Source organism: Bufo gargarizans, chromosome 6 (assembly GCF_014858855.1).
Source record: "Bufo gargarizans isolate SCDJY-AF-19 chromosome 6, ASM1485885v1, whole genome shotgun sequence".
Taxonomy (NCBI): Eukaryota; Metazoa; Chordata; class Amphibia; order Anura; family Bufonidae; genus Bufo; species Bufo gargarizans.
In genome coordinates this window covers 34,208,034-34,228,687 of record NC_058085.1, presented here as the reverse complement: position 1 = coordinate 34,228,687, position 20,654 = coordinate 34,208,034, and the positions used below count along the sequence as shown (strand labels likewise).

General features: G+C 44.6%; 2 protein-coding genes across 2 annotated transcripts in view; one reads left to right on the top strand and one right to left on the bottom strand.

Annotated features, from left to right (window-relative positions):
• The first annotated feature begins 2,637 nt into the window (after nucleotides 1-2,637).
• Nucleotides 2,638-20,654, top strand: part of LOC122939921 (oocyte zinc finger protein XlCOF6-like) — a 79,499-nt gene continuing 61,482 nt past the window's right edge. Inside the window, exon 1 of the mRNA XM_044296144.1 lies at nucleotides 2,638-2,765. The gene's annotated coding sequence lies outside the window, so the exon portion shown is untranslated. The remainder of the gene's footprint in view (nucleotides 2,766-20,654) is intronic.
• LOC122939932 (cyclin-A2-like) lies at nucleotides 6,292-7,836 on the bottom strand. Its single transcript, XM_044296158.1, is given in 2 exon segments — nucleotides 6,292-6,988; nucleotides 6,990-7,836. Coding segments are annotated over 2 exon segments (1,167 nt in total). The 5' UTR covers nucleotides 7,704-7,836; the 3' UTR covers nucleotides 6,292-6,535.

Below are 20,654 nucleotides of genomic sequence, written 5' to 3'. Positions count from 1 at the left end.
CCTATATACTGGTACATTATGGGGGACACCATGGAGAAGAGGGAAAGCACTATGGGGGCCCTATATACTGGTACATTATGGGGGACACCATGGAGAAGAGGGAAAGCACTATGGGGGCCCTATATACTGGTACATTATGGGGGACACCATGGAGAAGAGGGAAAGCACTATGGGGGCCCTATATACTGGTACATTATGGGGGACCTATATACTGGTACATTATGGGGGACACCATGGAGAAGAGGGAAAGCACTATGGGGGCCCTATATACTGGCACAATATGGGGGACACCATGGAGAAGAGGGAAAGCACTATGGGGGCCCTATATACTGGTACATTATGGGGGACCTATATACTGGTACATTATGGGGGACACCATGGAGAAGAGGGAAAGCACTATGGGGGCCCTATATACTGGCACAATATGGGGGACACCATGGAGAAGAGGGAAAGCACTATGGGGGCCCTATATACTGGCACAATATGGGGGACACCATGGAGAAGAGGGAAAGCACTATGGGGGCCCTATATACTGGCACAATATGGGGGACACCATGGAGAAGAGGGAAAGCACTATGGGGGCCCTATATACTGGTACAATATGGGGGACACCATGGAGAAGAGGGAAAGCACTATGGGGGCCCTATATACTGGTACATTATGGGGGACACCATGGAGAAGAGGGAAAGCACTATGGGGGCCCTATATACTGGTACATTATGGGGGACACCATGGAGAAGAGGGAAAGCACTATGGGGGCCCTATATACTGGTACATTATGGGGGACACCATGGAGAAGAGGGAAAGCACTATGGGGGCCCTATATACTGGTACATTATGGGGGACACCATGGAGAAGAGGGAAAGCACTATGGGGGCCCTATATACTGGTACATTATGGGGGACCTATATACTGGTACATTATGGGGGACACCATGGAGAAGAGGGAAAGCACTATGGGGGCCCTATATACTGGCACAATATGGGGGACACCATGGAGAAGAGGGAAAGCACTATGGGGGCCCTATATACTGGTACATTATGGGGGACCTATATACTGGTACATTATGGGGGACACCATGGAGAAGAGGGAAAGCACTATGGGGGCCCTATATACTGGCACAATATGGGGGACACCATGGAGAAGAGGGAAAGCACTATGGGGGCCCTATATACTGGCACAATATGGGGGACACCATGGAGAAGAGGGAAAGCACTATGGGGGCCCTATATACTGGCACAATATGGGGGACACCATGGAGAAGAGGGAAAGCACTATGGGGGCCCTATATACTGGTACAATATGGGGGACACCATGGAGAAGAGGGAAAGCACTATGGGGGCCCTATATACTGGTACATTATGGGGGACACCATGGAGAAGAGGGAAAGCACTATGGGGGCCCTATATACTGGTACATTATGGGGGACACCATGGAGAAGAGGGAAAGCACTATGGGGGCCCTATATACTGGTACATTATGGGGGACACCATGGAGAAGAGGGAAAGCACTATGGGGGCCCTATATACTGGTACATTATGGGGGACACCATGGAGAAGAGGGAAAGCACTATGGGGGCCCTATATACTGGTACATTATGGGGGACCTATATACTGGTACATTATGGGGGACACCATGGAGAAGAGGGAAATCACTATGGGGGCCCTATATACTGGCACAATATGGGGGACACCATGGAGAAGAGGGAAAGCACTATGGGGGCCCTATATACTGGTACATTATGGGGGACCTATATACTGGTACATTATGGGGGACACCATGGAGAAGAGGGAAAGCACTATGGGGGCCCTATATACTGGCACAATATGGGGGACACCATGGAGAAGAGGGAAAGCACTATGGGGGCCCTATATACTGGCACAATATGGGGGACACCATGGAGAAGAGGGAAAGCACTATGGGGGCCCTATATACTGGCACAGTATCTATTCTGCGAATTGCAACAACAAAGCTAACTCCAGACTTTGAAAAAAGGGAGACCAACTACACTGTTCCCACTAAAATTGAAGGTGAGTTATACCTACTGTACTGTGTTATGAAAGAAATACATTGCATAAAAGCTTTGTACAATAACTCTAGTTATGCTTTTCTACCTTTAATGTTACAAAATCTTAAATTTAATTTATATTAATTCACACAAACGCCCCATCCATCTACTCTTGGTCCGGTCCCCGGGTCCAATATATGAACTGATTGTGGCCCACGAGTCAAAACGTTTGCCCACCTCCTGTCTAGACTGTATGGGCTGCAGTGCAAGACTCCCAGAACTATGCACATTCTAGACCAGGCATCCTCAAACTGCGGCCCTCCAGCTGTTGCAAAACTACAACCCCCAGCATGCCTGAACAGCCTACAGGTATCAGCCTACAACAGGGCATTGTGGGAGTTGTAGTTTTACAAAGGATGCCTGTTCTAGACACTTCACTGCTGAACTGCCTAGAATGTATGGGCTGCAGGGAGCAACCCAACCAGCACAGCAGGCTCCTGTGGAAACTGGTCATGTGACCCCTGACTCCTCCCACACATGGTCACATGGCCATGACATCACAGGTTAGTTTATCTCCTCCAGCAATACAGCCTGGAGCCTGACTCCTCCCACAGACAGTCACATGGTCAGACATCACCACAGGTCCTTTACCCCCTCCAGCAGCACATCCTGGAGCCTGACTCCTCCCACACATGATCACATGGCCATGACATCATGAAAGGTCCTTTAGCCCACCAGTCTCTGGTCTCCAGTGGAGGTATGTGTACTTTCCTCCTGTCTGTCAGGATTAGGCCTCGGTCACACAGTCAGTGTTTGGTCGGTGACTTCTCTTCCGTTAGTTTCACACTAGAGGAACATTCTGCCGGAGCCCAGTGACTATAATGGGACGGGCAGCGATTGCCTTTATTTCCAGTGTCAGTGCTGGGATTGGGCTGAATCCCCCCAGGTCCTATAGTTAGTGGGGGCTGGGGGGCTCTTGGCCTTTCCAGCTGTTTCTATCAGGGTCCTGTCTAGAATGTACGGGCTCCCCTGAGGCCGGTGTAGCATTCAGGTTCTGGCTCTCAGTGATTGGGTAGAAGGCTTGTATAAGGAGCCGTACAGTCGGCTTCTAGTGACCGGGACGAGGCTGCCGGACTCAGAATAGGGGGTATTAGGAGACAGGAAGATGCCGGATGTACAGAAGCCATACTGGAACCTCTGGTCTGTTATACAGGAGACAAGATGGCGCCAGGTGAAGGTGCAGACTTGTAGGACGGGTGAATAAAGAGCAGTTTGGAGGGTGACATGGGACCAGGACAGTCAACTCCAAAATTATCATTAATGAGACATTTTCCTGATTTCCCCGTCTTTCCACCAGCCTCGGCTTCTGCTATTGTCTGTCTGACATTTATGGAGATCACCAAACTCCAGTCCTGTCCATTCTCAGTGCAGCAGTCGGTTCCCTCCAGATGTACCGGGCTGAGAACCAGAGAGCGAGGGCCCCTTTCAGAGATGGGCGTGTCCTCTGCAGAAATCACGCTCCATTTGTCAGCGTGATTTCCCATTCTGGACACTGCTTGTTTCCCAGAAGCGCACGGCATTATACTGAATTATAATGCTGTGTGTCTCTGCCTGACCTGTATCTGCTGAATTATACTGATTTATAATGCTGTGTGTCTCTGCCTGACCTGTATCTACTGAATTATACTGATTTATAATGCTGTGTGTCTCTGCCTGACCCGTATCTACTGAATTATACTGATTTATAATGCTGTGTGTCTCTGCCTGACCCGTATCTACTGAATTATACTGATTTATAATGCTGTGTGTCTCTGCCTGACCCGTATCTACTGAATTATACAGATTTATAATGCTGTGTGTCTCTGCCTGACCCGTATCTACTGAATTATACAGATTTATAATGCTGTGTGTCTCTGCCTGACCCGTATCTACTGAATTATACAGATTTATAATGCTGTGTGTCTCTGCCTGACCCGTATCTACTGAATTATACAGATTTATAATGCTGTGTGTCTCTGCCTGACCCGTATCTACTGAATTATACAGATTTATAATGCTGTGTGTCTCTGCCTGACCTGTATCTACTGAATTATACAGATTTATAATGCTGTGTGTCTCTGCCTGACCTGTATCTACTGAATTATACAGATTTATAATGCTGTGTGTCTCTGCCTGACCTGTATCTACTGAATTATACAGATTTATAATGCTGTGTGTCTCTGCCTGACCTGTATCTACTGAATTATACTGATTTATAATGCTGTGTCTCTGCCTGACCTGTATCTACTGAATTATACTGATTTATAATGCTGTGTGTCTCTGCCTGACCTGTATCTACTGAATTATACTGATTTATAATGCTGTGTGTCTCTGCCTGACCTGTATCTACTGAATTATACTGATTTATAATGCTGTGTGTCTCTGCCTGACCGGTATCTACTGAATTATACTGATTTATAATGCTGTGTGTCTCTACCTGACCTGTATCTACTGAATTATACTGATCAAGCAAGAAAATAGAAAGGAGAGCTCACACAGTACCATTTTAAAACATATCATTTTTATTGTAATATAATTAAAATATGTATAATAAGCTATAAAATAATGATCGAGTGACAAAAAACGCCATCCTGGCACTGCACACTTGCAAAAAGTAGTAACCGTATCACAATATAATGTAATAACAGCATATCTAGATATAAGATAAGTTATACATATAGGAGATGAGTCTCAGTTAATATTAACCTTTTTTGTCAAGAAGCTCAAAGAACGTATATACAACATGCTAAAGTGGTCACCAGGTGTAAAAAGTCACCTAAACCCGGTGCTGATAAGACTGAAAGGCAGAGACTGTGTGCTATACCGACCAGGATGGCGCTACCTCGACGCGCGTTTCTGTGGTCTTCCAGGTCTTTTGGTGTTGCTGAGCTCACCGGTGCGTTCCTTCTTTGTAAGAATGTTCCAAACAGTTGTTTTGGCCATGCCTGATGTTTTTGCTATCTCTGTGATGGGTTTGTTGTGTTTTTTCAGCCTAATGATGGCTTGCTTCACTGATAGTGACAGCTCTTTGGATCTCATCTTGAGAGTTGACAGCAACAGATTCCAAATCCAAATAGCACACTTAGGCTACTTTCACACTAGCGTTGTTTGAATCCGGCGTTCAATTCCGACACCGGAACTGCCCGCCGTATCTGGAAAAACGTGTGAAAACTGATTACATTTGAATCCTGATCAGGCTTTCGATCACAATGGAAAAATGCATTGGAAAAAACGGATCCGCCATTTATGGACTTTAACTGTTTTTTCCCTATTTTTCGGGTTTAACATGCAAAAGCCGGATCCGTTTTGACTGAACACACGGCGCCGGATCCGGCGTTAATGCAAGTCAATGGGAAAAAAGCCTGATCAGGCGTTCAGTCAAAGTGTTCAGGCTTTTTGGCCGGAAGTAAAAATACTGCATGCTACAGTTTTCTGAAAAGCCTGATCAGTCAAAAAGACTGAACTGAAGACATCCTGAGGGACGGACTCCCCATTCAGAATGCATTAGGATAAAACTGATCAGTTCTTTTCCGGATTTGAGCCCCTTGGACGGAACTCAGCGCCGGAAAAGAAAAACGCTAGTGTGAAAGTGGCCTTAAAATGAACTCTGGACCTTTTATCTGCTCATTGTAATTGGGATAATGAGGGAATAACACACACCTGGCCATGGAACAGCTGAGAAGACAATAAGTTACTTTTGTTTTTTTTAACAAATGGGAGGCACATATGCAAACTGTTGATTTGGATGTAAATACCCTCAGATTAACCCCTTCAACCCCGGGCCTGTTTTCACCTTCCTGCCCAGGCCACTTTTTGAAAATCTGACCAGTGTCACTTTATGTGGTAATAACTTTAAAACACTTTGACTTATCCAGGCCATTCTGAGATTGTTTTCTCGTCACATATTGTACTTCATGACACTGGTGAAATGGAGTAAAAAAAAATATTTTTTATTTATAAAAAAAAATACCAAATTTACCAAAAATGTTGAAAAATTAGCAAATTTCCAAATTTCTATTTCTCTACTTTTATAATAGATAGTAATAACTCCAAAAATAGTAATTACTTTACATTCCTTATATGTCTACTTCATGTTTGGATCATTTTTTATTTTTTTTTGCAGTTTAAACATTTATTGTCAATAACAGCGATAATATAGTTAACAAATATGCCAACTGCTTTGTTAATGCAAACTGCACACAGCATTATAAAAGCATAGCTAAGTGATCTAAAAACAAGATTAAGTACATAAATTTACAAAAACTTAAAACCAATAAAAATCTAAAACTCTGTATCATAATTCTGCCATAGAGATCAGTATGGATACCCAGTAGCAATACAAAAAGGATAGAAAAACTGTACATCATGTGCTTTGTAAATATACATTAAAAGTCCGTCTGGTAAGGTTATGAGAATATAGACTGACTCTGGAGGTTCAATAGTAGATACAGCATGATACTTTGCGCTCTTGTATTTCTCACGGACAGCCTATTGTTGATGGGATGCCGCAGAGAGGTAGGTTTGATAGAGATCCAGTATACAAGGTTTAAGACTTTCCAATGTGTATCCTGTGAATTTGGTCAATGACTGTGGCCAGGTCTCCTCATTAATTATATGGTTGGCGATGATAAAAGCTGATGCAGAAGTGATTGAGGGTAGATATCTAAGGAAGGGGTCCGAATCAATCAGACTGAGCTCTCCCAAATACAAGCACAAGCTTTCCATCTTTGAAGACACTGGGTGGTGCCTGAAGTACTGATTGAGGTATTGGAGGATGGTTGGAGCAGCAAGGTCAAAAGACAGAACTTTTAGCACCAGATGTTCCATTTTGAGGACTTGTTTCTTGTTATAAGTGTCATCAGTTATGTATACAAATTCTGCCACTTCTGGTGGGTAGATCTCCTCAAACTTAGAGGCCAGGAGCATAGCAGCAGTGCCAACCCAGTTGAAGCTTTCCTCTCAGAACAGACATTAAAGACAGGAATCGGTCAATGTAGTTTACAGCCAGGTACAGGGTTTCCGTCTGCAACTTGTACTCTTCCCCAACTTCAACTAACCAGTCAACAAGGATGGCACGCATGTTATTCGTTATGTCAGGTTGTTTCTGCATGTAGCCCGATTTTGGCTTACATTTTATCTCCATTTCCCTAAGGTAAGTGTGAATGTCTTCCACGTAGTCTGGAACTTCTTTACTACTGACTGTCTTTTCCTCTTCATCCACAATTGACATATCCATTGGGGAATCAAAGCTGACATTCTCTGGCAGTGCTATAGGTGCCAGCGGCTGCCGCTGGCCAAGAGAAATGACTACAGAGTTCAGCTGTTTCAGGTGCTCATCGTGCACAGGCTTCTTGGGGACAGCCGGCTTCTTGTGGTTTGCACAGTCCGGTTCATCAACATGAATGGCAAAGGAAGACTGTTTCCCAGCCGCCTTCCCTGCCGGGATTCTGCCGTAGTTCTCACCGTTGAGGCCGAGGGGATTATGTGCGGCAAGGATCGGTGCCTGCTGTTTGCCTCCTCTGCTCTGGGCCCGCTGCCCCCGGTTCTCCTGCAGCACCCCCAGCACGGTGCGGCCTGGCGGGGCATGCTGGCCGGTAAGCTGCTTCCTAGGCTGGACGTTCTCCTGGTTCTCATCCCGCAGCACTAAGTGCGACATCTTGCCCGCCGCTTCGGTAACTAATACTCAAGCACCGGGAAGGATGATGGTGGGTGATCCAATGCACGACCCCGTCCTCCTGCCCCGGGGACCATGTTTGGATCATTTTGAAAATAAAATTTTATTTTTTGGGGACGTTAGAAGGCTTAGAAGTTTAGAAGCAAATCTTAAAATTTTTAACAATATTTCCAAAACCCTAAGGTCCCTTTCACACGAGCATAGCACCCGCACTGAATCCTGACCCATTCATTTCAATGGGTCTGTGTACATGAGCGTTGTTTTTCACGCATCAGTTCTGCGTTGCGCGAAAATTGCAGCATGTTCTATATTCAGCGTTTTTCACTGATGGTGGCTAAGAGATGTTGTTTGTAAACATTCAGTTTTTTATCACGCGCGTGAAAAACGCATCAAAAACGCATTGTGCTGAACAAATAAACGCAATCGCAGACAAAACTGACTGAACTTGGTTGCAAAATAGTGCGAGTTTCACTGAATGCACCCTGAACGCATCCGGAACTAATCCGCAACGCCCGTGTGAAACCAGCCTAATTTTTCATGTTCAATTCAGTTATGAAGTCACTTTCTGGGGCTTACATATTAGAAACCACCCATAAATCACCCCATTTTAGAAACTACACCCTCAAGGTATTCAAAACTGATTTTTACAAACTTTGTTTAACCCTTTAGATGTTCCACAAGAGTGAATGGCAAATGGAGATTCAATTTCTGAATTTCACTTTTTTGGCAGATTTTTCATTTTAATCCATTTGTTCCAGTAGCAAAGCAAGGGTTAACAGCCAAACAAAACTAAAAATCTATTACCCTGAATCTGGGGTTTACAGAAACACCCCCTATGTTTGCTCAAAAACTGATGTATGGGCGCACAGCAGGCTTCAGAGTGGAAGGAGCACCATAGAGTTTTTGGAGAGCGGATTTAGCTGGAATGGTAATTGGGAGCTATGTCGCATATGAAGACACCCTGAGGTGGCCCTACAGTGGAAACCCCCAAAAAGTCCCCCTATTCTGGAAACTACACCCCTCAAGGAATATTTCAAGGTGTGTAGTGAGCACTTTGACCCATCGGGCGTTTCACAGAATTAGGAAAACGCTTGGCTATGAAAATAAAAAATTACAATTTTTTTCCATAAAAAGTTGCTTTACACCCAAATTTTTCACTTTCACAAGGGGAAGCAGGACAAAATGCACCCCAAATTGTGTTCCCCATTTCCCCCCCGAATACGCTAACACCCAATATGTTCTTATAAAATGATGTATGGGTGCATGGCAGGGTCCAAAAGGGAAGTAGCGTCGTAGGGCTTTTGGAGGACAGATTTTGCAGGATTGACTTTTGGGAGCTATGTCGCATATAACGACACCCTGAGGTATCCCTACAGTGGAAATCCCCTAAAAATGACCCCATTCTGGAAACTACACCCTTCAAGGAATATTTCAAGATGTGTAGTGAGAACTTTTCCTCAAATGTAAAGCATGGAATTGGCTGTGAAAATGAAAAAATATAAAATTTTCAAGAAAAATGGACTTTAGCCCCAAATATTTCCCCTTTAAAAGGGGGAACTGGAGAAAATGTACCCCCTAATTTATTGCCCATTTTCTCCTGATTACAGCAATACCCCATATGTGCTTGTATACTGCTATATGGGCGTACCACAGGGGTCAGAAGGAAAGGAGTACCAAATGGCTTCTGGAAGGCAGATTTCACTGGAATAATTCACAGGCACCATCTTGCAATTGAACACACCCTGAGGTACCCTAGAGTGGAAACCCCCAAAAAGTGACCCCATTCCGGAAACAACACCCCTCAAGGAATATTTCAAGGTGTGTAGTGAGCACTTTGACCCATCGGGCGTTTCACAGAATTAGGAAACGCTTGGCTATGAAAATGAAAAATTACAACTTTTTCCATAAAAAGTAGCTTTACACCCACATTTTTCACTTTCACAAAGGGAAGCAGGACAAAATGCACCCCACAAATTGTTCCCCATTTCCCCCCGATTACGCCAACATCCAATATGTGCTCATAAAATTATGTATGGACGCATGGCAGGGTTCTAGACTCAAACCGCTAAATATGGATTTTGCTGACCTGAATTGGCAGACATGGATTTTAGCTGCCATGTCACATTAAAAAAATTTCCAGAGGTCCCCAGAAATGAAAAATCTCCAAAAGTGACCCCATTTCGGAAAGAGAACCCCCTTACGAACATTTTAAGTGTGGAAAGGGTACTTTTTACCAAACAGATGTCTCCCAGAAGGCAGAAATTCTAGAGAGGATTTCAAAGCACACATTTGTAAAAATGAAAAAGTACTAGCAGACCCCAATTTTTCACTTTCACAAGGGGTTAAATGAGAAAATGCACCCCAGTATATGTTCCCCATTTTCTTCCCATTTTGCAAACACCCTGTATGTGCTCGTAGCCTGCTGTATTGGCGCACAGCAGGCCGCTAAAGGCAAAGTGCAAAATATGTTTTTTGGCAGGCCTGAATTGGCAGACATGGATTTTAGCTGCCTTGTCGCATTTAAAATTTTTTCCAGAGGTCCCCAGAAATGAAAAACCCCCAAGAAGTGACCCCATTTTGGAAAGAGCACCCCCGTACAGACATTTTAAGTGGTGGAAAGGGTACTTTTGACCAAACAGGTGTCTCACAGAATGCAGAAATACTAGAGAGAGGATTTCAAAGCACACATGTAACAGGGATCCAAAGGTGCACTCGGTCTCCCATTAGCCGCAGACCTGCTGCTTAGCTTCGGGAGCGAGGATCTGTGTTCAGCCTCGTTCCCAGGGCGGCTTTGCTAGCTGGGAGGCTCCCTGCTCCTAGGTCTGCCTTGAGCGCCGAGCTGATCACTCGGTGCTCGACTTGTCTGTCTGTCGGTCATGTGACACTGGCCACATCACATGACCCTCACTCCCCACTATAAATACATGCGGCCTGCTGGCTACAGGTTGCCTGTGATTTTTGTCCTATAGGCTGTGTACTTTATTGTTATTAAGCTACCTCTGGAATTGAACCTTGATCTGCCTCTTGACACCTCTTCTGCCTGCTCCCTGTACCTTGACGCTACCTCTCGGATTTTGACCTCGGCTTGTTTACGGATTTGTCTTTGCCTCTTCCCTTGTTCTGACGTGACCTCCTGGACTGACCTCGGCTAGTTGACCTGCCTCGCCCTTCTGTTTTTGTCCTACCTCTTGTCCGCTTATTGTAACTTCTCACTGGCTATCCTCTTCCCTGCTGTCCCTTTCTCTCTGCTTGCACTTAGTAGGTTAGGGACTGTCGCCCAGTTGCGCTCCGTCACCTAGGGCGGGTGGTGCAAGTAGGCAGGGACAGGGGACCGGGTGGCAGCTTAGGGGGGGTGCACCTCCACTCTATCTTGATACCCATTACTCTACCCGTGACAACACATTTGTAAAAATGAAAAAGTACTAGCAGACCCCAACTTTTAACTTTCACAAGGGGTTAAAGGAGAAAATACACCCCAGTATATGTTCCCCATTTTCTCCCCATTTTGCAAACACCCCCTATGCTCGTAGCCTGCTATATTGGCGCACAGCAGGCCGCTAAAGGCAAAGTGCAAAATATGTTTTTTGCAGGCCTGAATTGGCAGACATGGATTTTAGCTACCATGTCACATTAACATTTTTTCTAAAGGTCCCCAGAAATGAAAAACCCCAAAAAGTGACCCCATTTTGGAAACCGCACCCCTGTACGGACATTTTAAGTGTTGGAAAGGGTACTTTTTACTAAACAGGTGTCTCACAGAAAAGATTATGTAGTGGTTGTTGGAAAGTGGTTATGCAAGTGAGGTGGACTAAATCAGAGATATGGAAATATTACAGGGAGCATAAAGAATGACATTAAAAATCCATGGATGAGTGGTAGGTTCGGAAGCATTCCTTCATGCAGAGGACTGGTTTATCAGGGCAGGTGTCGCATTGATAAATGGTGTCCTTTCGTATTCCCCTTTTCTAACAAACCCGACATCTTTTTTGGGTCTTTCCCCTCTTTGCTGTTTGTGGCACTTCACCAGGGAAATGTTGTCCTGGTACAACACGGACCCCATGACCACCTGAATTACTCGGGCCCTCCCCTTACTGACTTTGGAAAATTAGGGCCTTGATTACCGACCCCTTGGAACTGAAGGAAAGTTCCTGTGTGGCCCGCAGTTCGATGTAAAATGTACGCATTGTGCATTGCCATCTGTACAATGTACAGACGTGGACAAAATTGTTGGTACCCTTTGGTCAATGAAAGAAAAAGTCACAATGGTCACAGAAATAACTTTAATCTGACAAAAGTAATAATAAATTAAAATTCTATAAATGTTAACCAATGAAAGTCAGACATTGTTTTTCAACCATGCTTCAACAGAATTATGTAAAAAAATAAACTCATGAAACAGGCATGGACAAAAATGATGGTACCCCTAGAAAACACAGAACATAATGTGACCAAAGGGACATGTTAATTCAAGGTGTGTCCACTAATTAGCATCACAGGTGTCTACAACCTTGTAATCAGCCATTGGGCCTATATATATGGCTCCAGGTAATCACTGTGTTGTTTGGTGATATGGTGTGTACCACACTCGACATGGACCAGAGGAAGCAAAGGAAAGAGCTGTCTCAAGAGATCAGAAAGAAAATTATAGACAAGCATGTTAAAGGTAAAGGCTATAAGACCATCTCCAAGCAACTAGATGTTCCTGTGAGTACAGTTGCACATATTATTCATAAGTTTAAGATCCATGGGACTGTAGCCAACCTCCCTGGACGTGGCCGCAGGAGGAAAATTGATGACAAATCTAAGAGACGGATAATCCGAATGGTAACAAAAGAGCCTAGAAAGACTTCTAAAGAGATTCAAGGTGAACTTCATGCTCAAGGAACATCAGTGTCAGATCGCACCATCCGTCGTTGTTTGAGCCAAAGTGGACTACATGGGAGACGACCAAGGAGGACACCATTGTTGAAAACGAATCATAAAAAAGCAAGACTGGAATATGCCAAACTACATGTTGACAAGCCACAAAGCTTCTGGGAGAATGTCCTGTGGACAGATGAGACAAAAATCGAAGTTTTTGCCAAGGCACATCAGCTGTATGTTCACAGACGAAAAAATGAAGCATATCAAGAAAAGAACACTGTCCCTACTGTGAAACATGGAGGAGGCTCTGTTATGTTCTGGGGCTGCTTTGCTGCGTCTGGCACAGGGTGTCTTGAATCTGTGCAGGGTACAATGAAATCTCAAGACTATCAAGGAATTCTAGAGAGAAATGTACTAGCCAGTGTCAGAAAGCTTGGTCTCAGTCGCAGGTCATGGGTCTTGCAACAGGACAATGACCCAAAACACACCGCTAAAAACACCCAAGAATGGCTAAGAGGAAAAAATTGGACTATTCTAAAGTGGCCTTCTATGAGCCCTGACCTCAATCCTATTGAGCATCTTTGGAAGGAGCTGAAACATGCAGTCTGGAAAAGGCACCCTTCAAACCGGACACAACTGGAGCAGTTTGCTCATGAGGAGTGGGCCAAAATACCTGCTGAGAGGTGCAGATGTCTCATTGACAGTTACAGGAAGCGTTTGATTGCAGTGATTGCCTCAAAAGGTTGCGCAACAAAATATTAAATTAGGGGTACCATCATTTTTGTCCATGCCTGTTTCATGAGTTTATTTTTTTACATAATTCTGTTGAAGCATGGTTGAAAAACAATGTCTGACTTTCATTGGTTAACATTTATAGAATTTTAATTTATTATTACTTTTGTCAGATTAAAGTTATTTCTGTGACCATTGTGACTTTTTCTTTCATTGACCAAAGGGTACCAACAATTTTGTCCACGTCTGTATATGGCAAGCTTTTTGTACCACACCTTAGTTTTACGCATGGCACTGTAGGGCTTCAGAACTTGATCGGACAGATCAACCCCTCCCATGTGCCTGTTGTAATCAAGGATGCAGTCAGGCTTGTTGACAGGGGTAGTGGTGGGAGAGCCTTACTGTCACCTTTTCAGAGCAGTTGCCCTATCAGGGATCTAGGGAGCCCTCTCAGATTTTTTCGCAAGCCACAGTACCTCGGGCTTTTAGGGACATGAATAGGGGTATGCTGGTGTAATAGTTATCTACATGATAACCATTATCCAGCAGTGGGTGCAGTAAGTCCCACACAATCTTGCCAGTAACTCCTAGGACAGGGGGGCATTCAGGGGGTGGTATCTGGGAATCTTTCCTCTCATAAACCCGGAACCTGTAGGTGTACCCAGAGGTACTCTCGCACAGCTTGTACATTTTTATTCCGTACTGTGCCCGCTTGCTGGGCAGGTACTGGCGAAATTTAACCCTTCCTTTAAAATGTACAAGGGACTCGTCTATGCTAATTTCTTTTGCTGGGGTGAACACCTCTGTAGATTTTGAGTAGAGGTGCTCCAGAAGGGGTCTTATTTTGAATAGACGGTCAAAATTTGGGTCGGGGGGGCACTGTGCATTATCATTGTAATGTAGGAATTTCAAAATGGATTCAAATCTTGAGCGGGACATGGCCATATTGTAAAGTGGAGTGTGGTACAAGACACCTGAACTCCAATATTGTCTCATTTCATATATTTTTTTTTTTTACAAGGCCCATATGCAGCAACAGCCCCTAAAACTTCATAATGTCTGCTGCATTTACAGGGGTCTAGCATATGAGGATGTTGGGTTTTGAGAAATAAACTGCTGGGCGTACAAATTTGAAATAGATTTTGAAAAAATCTATTTCTGTGAAGCTCATGCAGTCAATCTGGATTCCAGAGTTTCCCACAAACTCTGGAATTTGGGGCTTATAATCCTCAGGCAGTGTGGACCATAGGGGATCACTGGGGGGGCTACTTCATCTCTCCTGGGGCGTCTCCTTGAGGGTCCCTCATTACCGGATGATGATGAAGGAGTTGAGGAGTAGAGGAATGCGGCATCCTCTTCTCCCTCACTTGCAGACTCCGTTTCAGAGGCAACGATGGCGTATGCCTCTTCAGCGGAGTACATTCTCTGGGATGAACTGGACATTTTTATTTTTATTGGTGTATGTAAAGTGAAAAGTGTCAGGGGGGTGTATGTGGTGATTTAACACGTGAGGGGGCTTGTAATGAATTACCGTAATTAAAATAAAATGTATGATAAAGAAAAAAAGAGAAAGAAAAAGATAAGTGAAAGAATTAGATAAAAATTTTGAAAAAAAAGGCTAAAAAAAAAAAGGCACTAAACCTGAGCAGACGCAGTCAGTAATTGACAGGTGCAGGACCCACGCACGCAGACGGCACGTGTGCAGGTTCAAAGATTAAAAATACTACTAACTAAAATTGCACACTGAAAAAGTGGTGCAGAGCCAAAAAAAAGCCCAAAAATGCCAAAACCCCCTCCAAAAAAGGACGGAGAGGGGGGGTGAAGGGGGAGGGGAGGGCAGGGAATGGGGATCTGAAACAGCTGCAGATGAGCCAAAGATCACTACAGCTGTTCCAGATGTTGTTCTTTTTCTTCTTCTTCTTCTAAAAAGCTCTAAATGAAAAGCTGCGATTTATGTGGTAGTACCACAAGTCCCAGCCGACAACGAGCAGCACAGAAGAGCACAGGTCCTCTCTGCAAGCAGTCACCAAGCTAGAATGGCTGCCTGCAGAGAGGCACCAATGATTCTTTCTGCTGCATAGCGCTGCCATTGGCTGGAGCGTTGTTCCAGACAATCACAGCGCTGGGAGGGAACAACAGTGTCTGATGTCCCCTCCCAGACCTCGGAGGTTACATGGGCTGATGTAATCAGCCCCAATCACCTCCGTCCCAGCAACCAGCAGCACCACAGATGGGATGATACTTGTATAGCGCTGCCATGGGCTGGAGCGTTGCTTCAGTCAATCGCAGCTCTGGGAAGGGACACCTGTGTCTGGTGTCCCCTCCCTGACCTAGGAGGAGACATGGGCTGATGTCATCAGCCACCTCTAGCCGATCCCCCCTGCAGCTCCATTCATTGCCGACGCTGTGATGGGCTGGTCTTCACTAGCCAGCCAATCTCAGCGATCGGGGCTGCGGGGGGGGGGCGGCGGAAAAACTCCTCCTCATCTTCATCTAAGATGGCTGACTGCCGATTAGTGCAGTCAGCTTACTCCGGTCACCGCGCGATTCGCCGCGGTGACCGGAGTTATCTATGATGTACTATTACGTCACGATGCGGTAAGTCACCGACTTTCATGACGTACTAGTACGTCATGTGTCAGGAAGGGGTAAAAGCTGACAGTCTGCACATCTCGTTCGTTTCATTTAAAATCCATTGTGGTGGTGTATAGAGCTAAAAATGTTAGAATTGTGCCGATGTCCCCATATTTATGGACCTGACCGTAAAGCAACTTTAATGTTCTGCCATGCCAATCATTTTCTCCAGTCTCAGGAAACTTATACCAGCTTGAAAAATGTAGCCAAAGTGAGCCACGTCTGTATTTCATGTTATGAATTCGCATTACGCAATTTATACATTGCCGATTTATCGCATTCAATAAAATAATCTTGAATTCTCGAAATTTGCGAATATATGACGAATATTCTACAAAATATTCGTGCAATATCGCAAATTTGGATATAGCCCCTGCCGCTCAACACTACTCACTACACACCTTGAAATATTACTTGAGGGGTGTAATTTCCGGAATGGGGTAACTTTTTGGGGGCTTCCACTCTAGGGCCACCTCAGGGTTTCTTCATGTGCAACCTAGCTCCCAAAAGCCAATGCTAGCTCTCCAAAAGCCCTATGGCTCTACTTCCTTTTTGAACCCTGCCATGCGCCTATACATAATTTTTTGAGCACATATGGGGTGTTGTTGTATTCGGGGGGGGGGGGGGGGGGAATGGGGAACAGAATGTGGTGTGCCTTTTTGTCCTGTTTCCCCTTGTGAAAGTGAAAAATGTGGGTGTAAAGCAACTTTTTCTGGAACAAAATTAATTTTTCATTTTCTTAGCCAATCGTTTCCTAATTCTGTGAAACCCCTAATGAGTCTAAGTGCTTACTACACACTTTGAAATATTCCTTGAGGTGTGTAGTTTCCGGAATGGGATCACTTTTTGGGGGTTTCCGCTGTAGGGCCACCTCAGGGTGTCTACAGTCGTGGCCAAAAGTTTTGGGAATGACACAAATATTAGTTTTCACAAAGTTTGCTGCTAAACTGCTTTTAGATCTTTGTTTCAGTTGTTTCTGTGATGTAGTGAAATATAATTACACACACGTCATACGTTTCAAAGGCTTTTATTGACAATTACATGACATTTATGCAAAGAGTCAGTATTTGCAGTGTTGGCCCTTCCTTTTTCAGGACCTCTGCAATTCGACTGGGCATGCTCTCAATCCACTTCTGGGCCAATTCCTGACTGATAGCAACCCATTCTTTCATAATCACTTCTTGGAGTTTGTCAGAATTATTGGGTTTTTGTTTGTCCACCCGCCTCTTGAGGATTGACCACAAGTTCTCAATGGGATTAAGATCTGGGGAGTTTCCAGGCCAAGGACCCAAAATGTCAATGTTTTGGTCCCCGAGCCACTTAGGGCTCTTTCACACCTGCGTTATTGTCTTCCGGCATAGAGTTCCGTCGTCAGGATTATCCTAATGCATTCTGAATGGAGTGAAATCCGTTCAGGATGCATCAGGATGTCTTCAGTTCCGGAACGGAACGTTTTTTGGCCGGAGAAAATACCGCAGCATGCTGCGCTTTTTGCTCCGGCCAAAAAAACTGAAGACTTGCTGCAAGGCCGGATCCAGAATGAATGCCCATTAAAAGGCATTGATCTGGATCCGGCCTTAAGCTAAACGTCGTTTCGGCGCATTGCCGGATACGACGTTTAGCTTTTTTAGAGTGGTTACCATGGCTGCCGGGACGCTAAAGTCCTGGCAGCCATGGTAAAGTGTAGCTGGGAGCGGGGGAGCAGCATACTTACCATCCGTGCGGCTCCCGGGGCGCTCCAGAGTGACGTCAGGGCGCCCCACGCTCATGGATGACGTGATTGCATGGCACATCATCCATGCGCATGGGGCGCTCTGACGTCACTCTGGAGCGCCCCGGGAGCCGCACAGATGGTAAGTATACTGCTCCCCCGCTCCCCACTACTACTATGGCAACCAGGACTTTAATAGCGTCCTGGGTGCCATAGTAACACTGAAAGCATTTTGAAGACGGATCCGTCTTCAAATGCTTTCAGTACACTTGCGTTTTTCCGGATCCGGCGTGTAATTCCGGCAAGTGGAGTACACGCCGGATCCGGACAACGCAAGTGTGAAAGAGGCCTTAGTTATCACTTTTGCCTTATGGCACGGTGCTCCATCGTGCTGGAAAATGCATTGTTCTTCACCAAACTGTTGTTGGATTGTTGGAAGAAGTTGCTGTTGGAGGGTGTTTTGGTACCATTCTTTATTCATGGCTGTGTTTTGGGGCAAAATTGTGAGTGAGCCCACTCCCTTGGATGAGAAGCAACCCCACACATGAATGGTCTCAGGATGCTTTACTGTTGGCATGACACAGGACTGATGGTAGCGCTCACCTTTTCTTCTCCGGACAAGCCTTTTTCCTGATGCCCCAAACAATCGGAAAGAGGCTTCATCTGAGAATATGACATTGCCCCATTCCTCAGCAGTCCATTCACCATACTTTCTGCAGAAGATCAATCTATCCCTGATGTTTTTTTTGGAGAGAAGTGGCTTCTTTGCTGCCCTTCTTGACACCAGGCCATATTCCAAAAGTCTTCGCCTCACTGTGCGTGCAGATGCGCTCACACCTGCCTGATGCCATTCCTGAGCAAGCTCTGCACTGGTGGCACTCCGATCCCGCAGCTGAATCCTCTTTAGGAGACGATCCTGGCGCTTGCTGGACTTTCTTGGACGCCCTGAAGCCTTCTTAACAAGAATTGAACCTCTTTCCTTGAAGTTCTTGATGATCCTATAAATTGTTGATTGAGGTGCAATCTTAGTAGCCACAATATCCTTGCCTGTGAAGCCATTTTTATGCAACGCAATGATGGCTGCACGCGTTTCTTTGCAGGTCACCATGGTTAACAATGGAAGAACAATGATTTCAAGCATCACCCTCCTTTTACCAGGTCAAGTCTGCCATTTTAACCCAATCAGCCTGACATAATGATCTCCAGCCTTGTGCTCGTCAACATTCTCACCTGAGTTAACAAGACGATTACTGAAATTATCTCAGCAGGTCCTTTAATGACAGCAATGAAATGCAGTGGAAAGTTTTTTTTGGGGATTAAGGTAATTTTCATGGCAAAGAAGGACTATGCAATTCATCTGATCACTCTTCATAACATTCTGGAGTATATGCAAATTGCTATTATAAAAACTTAAGCAGCAACTTTTCCAATATTTATGTAATTCTCAAAACTTTTGGCCACGACTGTATATATGCGACATAGCTCCCAATTACCATTCCAGCAAAAACTGCTCTTCTAACGCCATATGGTGCTACTTCCACTCTGAAGTCTGCTGTGCGCCCATACATCATTGTTTCTGTAAACTCCAGATTCAGGGTAATAGATTTTAATATTTTTTTTGGCTGCTAACCCTTGATGTGTTGCAGAAAAAAATTGATAAACATGTTAAAATCTGAAAAAAAATGGGAAATTTTGACATTTCATTCCCATTTTCATTTAATTCTTGTGGGGCACCTAAAGGGTTAACAAAGTTTGTAAAATCAGTTTTTAATAGCTTGAGGGTGTAGTTTCTAAAATGGGGTGATTTATGGGTGGTTTCTAATATGTAAGCCCCAGAAAGTGACTTCATAACTGAACTGGTCCTGAAAAAATTGGGGTTTGGAAGTGTCCTTAAAAATGTTATGATTTGCTTCTAAACTTCTAAGCCTTCTAACGTTCCCCCAAAAATTAAGTGTAATTTTCAAAATGATCCAAATATGAAGTAGACATATGGGGAATGTAAAGTAATAACTATTTTTGGAGGTATTACTAATCTATTACAAAAGTAGAGAAATTGAAATTTATTTGGTATTTTCTTATAAATAAAAATGAAATTTTTTGACTCAATTTTACCAGTGTCATGAAGTACAATATGTGACAAGAAAACAATCTCAGAATGGCCTGGATACGTAAAAAAAAAGTGTTTTAAAGTTATTACCACATAAAGTGACTTATGTCAGATTTGCTAACAATGGCCTGGTCCTTAAGGTGAAAAATGGCCCGGTGCTGAAAGGGTTGATGGGGCGGATTTACTAATCCAGAAGATCTGCCAGATTGATCACTGTGGCCCGGGCTGACTGTCCTGTCTAACCTGACACCACCTGTCCTTTAGTTTACTTTGGGACACATTTTTTAGTAAATATGATTAGATCTGCCAAAATTTGTCCTAAATTCAGCAGATTTTGGTGCCAATTACAGCAGAATTCACACCCAACATAGGAAATGTGGGCTGTGGTTTATGTGATTAGATTGCCCAGCAGTCAAAAAAAGTGTCAGCTGAATGTGTGTTAAAGAGGTTCTGCAGTTCTTTTTAACTGATGATTGATCCTCTGGATAGATCATGAGCATCTAATAGGCGGGGGTCCGACACCCTGGACCCCCCCCCCCCCGATCATCTGTTTGAGAAGCCAGCGGCGCTCCTTGTCTCTGTTTCCCTCAGGCCCAGTGACGTCACGACTAGTATCAGTGGCCTGGGCGGGGCTCGGCTCTGTTCATTTGAATGGGGTTTGGCCCCACCCAGGCCACTGATACTTGTCATGACGTCACTGGGCTTGAGGGAAACAGAATGAAGGCCGCGGCACTCCTGGAGCGCTGCTGCCTTCTCAAACAGATAACGGCGGGGGTCCCGGGTTTCGGACCCCCACTGATCAGATACTGATAATCTATCCAGAGGATAGATCATAACTTAAAAAGAACTGCAGAACCCCTTTAAATCCCTCTCCGTTCCTGTGCTG